Source organism: Rana temporaria, chromosome 8 (assembly GCF_905171775.1).
Source record: "Rana temporaria chromosome 8, aRanTem1.1, whole genome shotgun sequence".
NCBI lineage: Eukaryota > Metazoa > Chordata > Amphibia > Anura > Ranidae > Rana > Rana temporaria.
In genome coordinates, this window is record NC_053496.1 from 181,043,706 (window position 1) to 181,054,185 (window position 10,480).

Sequence of the window (10,480 nt, forward strand, 5' to 3'; positions counted from 1 at the left end):
ATTCGTACAGCTGGGAGGATAGTGGTGGGGGGGGGGGGTGATTCGCACAGCTGGGAGGATGGCGGTGGGGGGGGTGATTCGTACAGCTGGGAGGATAGTGGTGGGGGGGGGGGTGTGATTCGCACAGCTGGGAGGATGGTGGTGGGGGGGGGGGGTGATTCGCACAGCTGGGAGGATGGTGGTGGGGGGGGGGGGTGATTCGTACAGCGGGGAGGATGGCGGTGGGGGGGGGTGAGGATGGTCCCGTGTACATGGAGCCTAAAAAAATACAGAAGAGCGGAACTTTACTTTTTGGGTAACATTTCACTTCAAAGATAAATCAAACCTAAAGTTCCACCCTAAACTTTCCCATAGAAATGAGGAATAAAATGGAAATGTGATTGTTGGTATTCAGAAGCTCTCCTCCTACATACACATTTTCTTCACAGTCTTTATTGCGCACACCAAAACAATGTGACATGTTATTATACATGGGGGATGCTTTAAAAGCCAGAGAGTCTATGTTTTTTACGGACCTCAATAAGCCTCTGCTTTGGGGGCGGGGCTGGAGGCGGGGCTGTGTCACCGTTTGCTCCCTATCACAGAATGCAGCCTAATGTATCTGCATGTCTCTTTCTCCTGCGTCTCCCCTCCCCCCCCGCTCTTTGTAGGTTTCTCATTGGATCTGTATCTGCTCTGTCCCGCCCCCCGCTCTGTGTATGCCTCCTCGTTATGGTTCCTCGTCACTTCCGTGACAAATTGTGATGGGTTCACTGAGGGGTAGTGTCGTGAATCCCCTGGAACGCATCACATTTGGCGTTGGAACGCATTGCGCATGCGCAGTTCGCCGCCACGTGACTTAGGCTGCATTCTGTGATAGGGAGCAGAATATGACACTGCACCGGTTCCCAGTCTGCTGCCGACGTTAGCCATAAGCCATCGGGGGTGCTGGACCCATTTCCAAGGTCGGCTGCTTTTCTAAAAAAAATGATAAAACTTTATAAAAATAATTTAGGGCCAGTTCACACCGTGTGGAAAAAGCCGCGTTCCGTGCGCGCTTCCTGCAACCGCGTTCACGACGCCCCGACTTCGCAATCTGCTGCGGGTGCCAGTATAATACAAACGACCCCCCAAAAGCAGATCCCAAACGCAGTGCATTTACGGGGCACCAGATCGCATTGCGCCGCAATACCAATGCGATTTGGCGAGGTGCGTTATTAAAAGGTAGTGTGTACGCTACTTTGCTGCGTTGGGTTGTGCGATGCTGCAAAATCGCATAGCACGGAATGCAAGAATCGCACAAGAATGCAGAACGCGCTCCTGTGCAAATGAGGTGGGAACTGGCCCTCCAAAAAAAAAAAAAAAAGGGGGGGGGTTGCAAAAATGTAATGGGCTGCGAAATTGTACCGTACTGAATTGCATGGGTGTCACACAAGAACGTGGACCACGCTGCTGTGTGATTCGGATTTGAACCAGCCCTAAAAAAATAAATAAAAAAAGGGGGGGGGGGGGTTGCAAATATATAAATCCTGTATAATAATAATAATATATATATATATATATATTGTTTTATTATTATTATTATTCAAACATATATTTTGTAAAAAAAAAAATATTATTGTAGGCATACATAATTTTAATTTTTATATATATATATATATATATATATATATATATATATATATATATATATATATATATATATATATATATATATATATATATAAAGTGTAATTATATACTGCTTGACAAGAAAATATGCAATTCTATTGCTATTATAACCTTTATTAATTGTTTTATTTGTTTTTTAAATATTATTTATATTATTAAATTATATTTATTATTTTTTTCCAATATTTTAATACATTATTTATTAATATAATTTATAAATATTATAATGTATTATTATTATTATTATTATTATTATTATTATTATTAAACAAACATATATTTTGTAAATAAATAATAAGGTTATAATAGCAATAGAATAGAAAACAAGCAGTAAATAATTTTAATAAAAAAAAAAATTATATATTATATATATATATATATATATATATATATATATATATATGCTTACAATAATATTTTATTCTATTTTTTTTATTTATTTACAATATATATATATATATATATATATATATATATATATATATATATATATACTTACAATAATATTTTATTCTATTTTTTTTCAAAGTATATATATATATACTTACAATAATATTTGATTCTATTTTTTTTCAAAAAAAAAAAATATATATATATATATATATATATATATATATATATATATATATATATATATACTTACAATAATATTTTATTCTATTTTTTTTTCAAAATATATATATGTGTATATATATATATATATATATATATATATATATATATATATATATATATATATATATATATATTGTAAATAAATTAAAAAATTGAATAAAATATTATTGTAAGCATATATATATATATATATATATATATATATATATATACACATATATATTTTGACAAAAAATTGAATAAAATATTATTGTAAGTATATATATATATATATATATATATATATATATATATATATATATATATATATATATATATATATATATATATATATTTTTTGAAAAAAAAAATAGAATAAAATATTATTCTATTGTTTCTGTTTATTTACAATATATATATATTGTAAATAAATTAAAAAATTGAATAAAATATTATAAGCATATGTATATATATATATATATATATATATATATATATATATATATATATATATATATATATTGTAAATAAATAGAAACAATAGAATAAAATATTATTGTAAGCATACATCATTTTATTATTATTAATATATATTATTATACAAATATATATTTTGTAAATAAATAAATAATAAAAAAAAGAGAATAAAATATTATTGTAAGCATACGTAATTTTAATATTATTATTAATATATATTATTATACAAATATATATTTTGTAAATAAATAAATAATAATAAAAAAATAGAATCAAATATTATTGTAAGCATACATAATTTTAATATTATTATTAATATATATTATTATACAAACATATATTTTGTAAATAAATAAATAATAAAAAAAATTGAATAAAATATTACTGTAAGCAAAAAAAAACATATCCAATAAAAGTGAATGATGTCCTGTTGGCGTTTTCTCTTATTTTTATTTATTATATTATTAGAGCACATGATAATACTTTCATTAAAAAAGGAACGTATTCGCAGTGGATCTCCTACATTAGCGCACATGGAAAGCGTGGTGAAACTTGGTGGGGTGTACGATGTGACACATATATTGGAATGATTGCCATTTAATTACCAATATTTGGTTTCAATGTAACAGTGGTGCTCCATGCATGCGCTATGTATCATTGTATCCGTCTACTCACATGTGACAGGAGAAGACGTGGTTACGCTCCACCAGTTTAACAACCAGCAATGAGCTCTGTACTCACACGGACAGACAGGAAGATTCTAGCGTTGCATCATGGGTAAAGGAAGTGAGGGACTACCCCTTTAAGAGTGACCCCGCCCCCCTGTGTCAGTTGTCATGGGTTGGGAGTGAGGCTTGGAACGCAGAAGCAGGAAGTGGTGGGATAAACTTGGATTTAGAGACTTCTTTTCCTGCTACACTGATATCCATCCCGAGGAGGTGAGGACACGTCTTGTTGGGTTTTTTGGGTGTTTTCCTTCAATTATCTAAGAGGCGCAGAAAGGTTTATGTTCATTGGCCGCCGCCGTAGATTGGAAAATAAAGGGTGAAAAGTGTTTTTGGCTTCTTCCCCCATGCAAGATACCTGGCAGGTGATGACAGTAGTTTCCCACCTGTTGATTACGGTTGGCCGTTCGTTCCTTGCCACGCCGCCATCCTAATTTGGTAACTTTTTATATTACAATTGGACGTCGTAAAAGGTTGATGACCAAAGAGAGTTCATCTATAATACAGACATTTGAGATCACCGTAAATCAGTGAGTCGAGTCATCAGAAAATAATGGCAAGAGGTTGCCGTGGCCCGGCCACGGTGAACTTGTAGATGGTTAGACCTTATCGGTAATGGTTGACCATCAACAACAACATTTTTGGCCAAGCTTTCTGAGATGGCTGACTCTGCGTACACTGTCCTGAGATGTCTACCTGAGCATCAAAAAAAAGAAAAAATGGTGGGACGGCATGAGCGAAATGGTTCATGATGATGGTCCAACTAGGGTTGGGCAGCTTCATGGATCATAACTACCTTGAAATATCAACCGGCTCAATACAACTTTGGAGCACCCAACCAATGCCAAAGAGCATATTAGTGAGTGAGTGATTAACTTGTACAGCGCTACAAATGCAAACTGAATCTCCTCAAGGCGCTTGGTATCCATATGGGCTGGTAGGCTGATGCCTCGTACACGCGGCCGGTTTTCCCGTCGGGAAAAACTGCGATGAGGGCTTTTGGCCGGGAATCCCGACCGTGTGTATGCTCCGTCGCAGTTTTTCCGATGGGAAAACTGCCAAAAACGTCCGGCAAAAAAAAAAGAGAACTGGCTCTCTTTTTTCCTGTCGGGATTCCAGACAGACTTTATCCCGTCGGAAATCCAGGTCGTGAATACGAGGCAAAAGGCAGGTGGCTGTCTCGGTTATGGCTAGGGTTGCCACCCTCATCCCTTTAAAACCAAACACATATTAATTACACAGGGTCCGTGGCTGATTAAGGTGGTAGTTAAACACTCTCGGTGCCTTATCTGCGTTAAATTAGCCTCAGAAACGGTGTAATTCATATGTGTTTGGGTTTAAAAGGATAAGGTGGCAACCCTAGTTATGGCCCTCTTGTCCTCATGCAGAAGAACCACCAGTTTAGAAGTGGCCACCTTCTGTATCCTCATCCTTAGAAATCAAGATGCTGCTCCTCACCTCTACCCGTCCCTACTACATGCTCATTGTAAGCTGCAAAGCACATCGTGGACTATGCCTTTCCATAAGCAAAGTGTATACTAGAGGTGGCCATGGTTGAGGAAACCAGAGCTTGTAACCAAAATGTACACTAGAGGTGGTCATGGGTGAGGAGACCAGAGCCCATAAGCAAAGCATTCACTAGAGGTGGCTTTGGGTGAGGAGACCAGAGCTTGTAAGCAAAGCGTTTACTAGAGGTCACCATGGTTGAGGAGACCATGTCCGATCCGCCCGAAAATGGTCCGCTCGGGCCTACACACGGCCAAACATGTCTGCTGAAACTGGTCCGCGGACCAGTTTCAGCAGACATGTTTGGTCGTGAGTACGGGGCTTTAGACAGGTTAATTCGGTTGGTTGCTGGCTGGTTGGTAAGTTGAGCACGGAAATTCTTTGGTTTTATTTGACGTACACTGGAGGTGGCCTTGGATGAGGAGATCAGAGCTCGTAAGCAAAGCGTTCACTAGAGGTGGCCGTGGTTGAGAACAGAGCTTCTAAGCAAAAGGTACAGTAGAGGTGGCCATGGTTGAGGAGGCCAGAGCTTGTATGCAAAGCGTACACTTGAGGTGGCCATTTGTGAGGAGATCATAGCTTGTAAGCAAAGCGTTCACTAGAGGTGACCATGGTTGAGGAGACCATAGCTCATAAGCAAATTATACAGTAGAGGTTGCCATGGGTGAGAAGACCAGAGCTTGTAAGCAAATTGTTCACTAGAGGTGGCCATTAGTGAGGAGACCAGAGCCAAATCTAAGTTGCCAAGTTGATATTATTTTTCTGCATTCAAGAGGCCCCTCCTAGTTATCTGACAATCTTCGATATAAGGGGATATCACCAAAAAGAGACTTTATAAGTGGTGTATATACCATACATAAACTATATTAGTTGTCCTAATTCTTGGGAATTAATTTGTCTTCTACCCATTTTCCATGTTCGAAGGTGTTACAGTGGGCCTCCCAACCTGAAGATGGAGGAAAAGAGGAGTGAGATGACCGAGAGGATATTAAACCTCACCCTGGAGATCATCTACCTGCTGACCGGAGAGGTGAGGAGGATTCTGGGAGGTCACATGACATCACTCTTATCTCTATTAATAAAACACAGACCTGACCGGAGGGGAGAGGAGGATTCTGGGAGGTCACATGACATCACTCTTATCTCTATTAATAAAACACAGACCTGACGGGAGAGGTGAGGAGGATTCTGAGAGGTCACATGACATCACTCTTATCTCTATTAATAAAACACAGAGCTGACCGGAGAGGTGAGGAGGATTCTGGGAGGTCACATGACATCACTCTCATCTCTATTAATAAAACACAGACCTGACTGGAGAGGAGAGGAGGATTCTGGGAGGTCACATGACATCACTCTTATCTCTATTAATAAAACACAGACCTGACGGGAGAGGTGAGGAGGATTCTGAGAGGTCACATGACATCACTCTTATCTCTATTAATAAAACACAGACCTGCCTGGAGAGGTGAGGAGGATTCTGGGAGGTCACATGACATCACTCTTATCTCTATTAATAAAACACAGACCTGAACGGAGAGGTGAGGAGGATTCTGGGAGGTCACATGACATCACTTGTATCTCTATTAATAAAACATAGACCTGACCGGAGAGGTGGGGAGGATTCTGGAAGGTCACGTGACATCACTCTTATCTCTATTAATAGAAAGCAGACCTGACCGGAGAGGTGAGGAGGATTCTGGGAGGTCACATGACATCACTCACGTTTCTTTTATTTCTAATTTTAGAGCCCATCTGGAAAGTCTCACAACCACTTGACCATCACGTTGCCTCTACCTCATTCCCTGACACCCCAGAGAAACAACGACAAGAGGATTCTAGAAGTCACCAACAAGATTATTGAGCTGCTGACAGGAGAGGTGAGGAGGATTCTGGGAATTCTGGGACATTATCCAGTAACAGACAAGGGGTGTGTCTGAATGGTGACTGTATCATTGTGTGTGTCAGGTTCCTATAAGGTGTCAGGATATCACTGTCTATTTCTCCAAGGAGGAGTGGGAGTATTTCGAAGGACACAAGGGCCTCTACAAGGACGTCAAGATGGAGGACCACCAAACCATCACATCTCCAGGTAAGAGGCAAAGCCCGGGGTCTGTTAGTAAGGGGTAGACTTGTATTCTAAAGACCTGACCATAATGTTTCACTGTTAGCAGATTTATCTGAAGGTGCTACAGTAGAGTTTTCAGCTTCTATTGAGGAGGAACCTGAGGAACATCATGTTGAGGAGGAACCTGAGGAACATCATGTTGAGGAGGAACCTGAGGAACATCATGTTGAGGAGGAACCTGAGGAACATCATGTTGAGGAGGAACCTGAGGAACATCATGTTGAGGAGGAACCTCTACGCCTGGACATCTCCACCCTGACACAACAGGAGCAGTACACAGTTACCCATATTAAAGAGGAACCTCTCCTAGAAGAAGATCTATCTCATGCCGAAATGTATACACCTTCGGAATATGACCGTCTCCACATTAAAGAGGAGCCCATCTCATGGGACCAGATAAGTACTTCACATCCAAGCATCTACACACCTTTGGACCTTTCTCAGTACATTGCTCCCCCGAGGATTAAAGAGGAGCCGCTCTCCAGAGCAAAGAGCTCCATGAACGCCCTTTCTGTAGAGACCCAGTACGCTCAGGGCCGCCAGGCATACGTCAGGGCCAGGCCGCACTTCTGCTTCTTCTGCCAGAAAAATTTCAGTAGCGGCCCAGAGCTCCTCCGGCACCAAGTCGTCCACCAGGGCATGCGCTCTTTCCTGTGTTCCCAGTGCGGAGAGACTTTCCCCACCAGCTCCCTTCTCTCCGTCCACCACAGACTACACAAAGGGATGCAGGTCTACCCGTGCAGCGAATGCGGCAAATGCTTCAGCTGTAGCGCCCACTTGACCCTTCACCAGAGGGTCCACACGGGGGAGCGGCCGTTCTCCTGCCCGGACTGCGGTAAACGGTTCAACCGCAACGCCCACCTGACGGTGCACCGGCGCATTCACACCGGGGAGAGGCCTTACTCTTGCAACTTCTGCGGCAAGAGCTTCAACTGCAGCGCCAGCCTCATCGTCCACCGCCGGATCCACACGGGAGAGAAGCCCTACCCCTGCTCCGAATGCGGCAAACCCTTCTCTACCAATTCCGACCGCATGAAGCACCAGAGGACGCACGGCGGCTCTCGGCCCTTCTCCTGTCCGGACTGCAGCCAGAGGTTCACTTGTAGGCCGGATCTCCTCAAACACCAGAAGGTCCACGCCGCGGAGAAGCCGTACTGCTGCTCCGTGTGCGGGAAACGCTTTGCTCAGAAGGCTTTGCTGATGCTGCACTATCAGACGCACGCGGACTAGGGGCGGGGAGGAACGTGTAAATAAAAAAAAAAACATAAAATAAAATGATATGGTGTCTACGTTTTTTTTTTTTTTCTTCATCCAATCATGTTTGGCTGCACTTACACCCCATTCACACTTGTGCGACTTGTCATACGACTTTAGACATCAGAGTCGCATGACAAGTCGTACCCCATGTTTTCCAATGATTACCATTCATATATGTGCGACTTAACCACTTCAGCCCGGAAGATTTGGCTGCCTAAAGACCGGGCCATTTTTTGCGATTCGGCACTGGGTCGCTTTAACTGACAATTGCGCGGTCGTGCGGCGTGGCTCCCAAACAAAATGGACGTCCTTTTTTTCCCACAAATAGAGCTTTCTTTTGGTGGTATTTGATCACCTCTGCGGTTTTTATTTTTTGCGCTATAAACAAAAATAGAGCGACAATTTTGAAAAAAAAAGCAATATTTTTTACTTTTTGCTATAATAAATATCCCAAAAAAATATATAATTTTTTTTCCTCAGTTTAGGGCGATACGTATTCTACATATTCTTAGTAAAAAAAAATCGCAATAAGCGTTTATTGATTGGTTTGCGCAAAAGTTATAGGGCCAGATTCACGAGCAATTACGGCGGCGTAACGTATCCCCTTTACGTTACTCCGCCGGAAGTGCTTGATTCACAAAGCACTTGCGTGTAAACTTGCGGCGGCGTAGCGTAAAGCCGCCCGGCGCAAGCCCGCCTAATTCAAATGGGGCGTGTACCATTTAAATTAGGCGCGTTCCCGCGCCGAACGCTCTGCGCATGCTCCGTTAGGAAATTTCCTGCCGTGCTTTGCGCAAAATTATGGCACCCCGACGTGTTTTTTGAACGGCGACGTGCGTTACGTCCTTTCGTATTCCCGGACGTCTTACGCAAAAAAAAAAAAATTGAAATTCGACGCAGGAACGATGGCCATACTTTAACATGGGCTGTCTAATGTTACACCACCTAAATAGCAGCCGTAACTTTGCGACGCGAAAAGCCGACTAGCGATAACGTAAGAGAATACGATGAACGCGCGTACCTTTGTGGATCGCCGTAAACAGCTAATTTGCATAGCCGACGCGGAAAACAAAGCAAACTCCACCCAGCGGTCGCCGGAGAATTACATCCTAAGATCCGAAGGCGTACGCCTGTCGGATCTTAGCCAAAAGCCGTTGTATCTTTGTTTGTGAATTACAAATAAAGATACGACGCGGCAAATTTGAAAGTACGCCGGAGTATCAGCAGATACTCCGGCATACTTTTTTTGTGAATCTGGCCCATAGCGCCTACAAAATAGGGTATAGTTTTAAGGCATTTTTATTAATATTTTTTTTTTTACTAGTAATGGCGGCAATCTGCGATTTTTATTGTGACTGCGACATTATGGCGGACACATCGGACACTTTTGACGCTATTTTGGGACCACTGTATATAGCGATCAGTGCTATAAAAAATGCTCTGATTACTGTTTAAATGACACTGGCAGTGGAGCGGCTAACCACTAGGGGACGAGGAAGGGGTTAAGTGTGTCCTAGGGAGTGATTCTAACGGTGTGGGGGCGGGGTTTACTGTGACACCACACTGATCACTTCTCCCGATTACAGGGAGCAGACGATCGGTGTCCTGTCACTAGGCAGAACAGGAAGATGCCTTGTTTACATAGGCATCCCCCCCCCGTTCTGCAGCTCCGTGTCACGATCGCTGGACACCGGTGGACATCGAGTCCGCGGGGCCCGCGGGCACGGTGACAGAGCACCTGCATGGCGCGAACTTCAAAGTGGCATATATATACGTCACTTTGCGCAGCAGTGCCATTCTGCCGACGTATATCGGCGTGAGCCGGTCGGCAAGCGGTTAAAGTGGTAGCAACTTCAAGTAGTTCATGCACTACTTTGGTCCGACTTCCATGCAACTCGAGGGCCATAGACTTCAATGTTAACCCTCAAAAGTTGCATGGAAGTCGCACCCGGATGTTTTACATGCAACAGTGGGTCTGACTTTCCAGAGGGACAACAAGTCACACCCATCCAAAGTTGCACTCTAAAATCGGGAGACTCTGGAGTCCTACAAGTGTAAATGGAGATTTTTATTTAATATTGCCGGATGTTGGATAGTCAACGGCACCACATCCCTAAATTGAGATACATAGATAGGAGGAACA

The 10,480-nt window shown here is 41.9% G+C and overlaps 1 protein-coding gene across 1 annotated transcript; it reads left to right on the plus strand.

Annotated features, from left to right (window-relative positions):
- Positions 1-3,560: 3,560 nt before the first annotated feature.
- Positions 3,561-8,343, plus strand: LOC120910087 (zinc finger protein 391-like). Its single transcript, XM_040321949.1, has 5 exons — positions 3,561-3,659; positions 5,877-5,982; positions 6,701-6,832; positions 6,921-7,044; positions 7,127-8,343. The coding sequence occupies exons 2-5, from the start codon at positions 5,905-5,907 to the stop codon at positions 8,308-8,310; spliced, it is 1,518 nt and encodes a 505-aa protein (XP_040177883.1). The 5' UTR covers positions 3,561-3,659; positions 5,877-5,904; the 3' UTR covers positions 8,311-8,343.
- Positions 8,344-10,480: the final 2,137 nt, after the last annotated feature.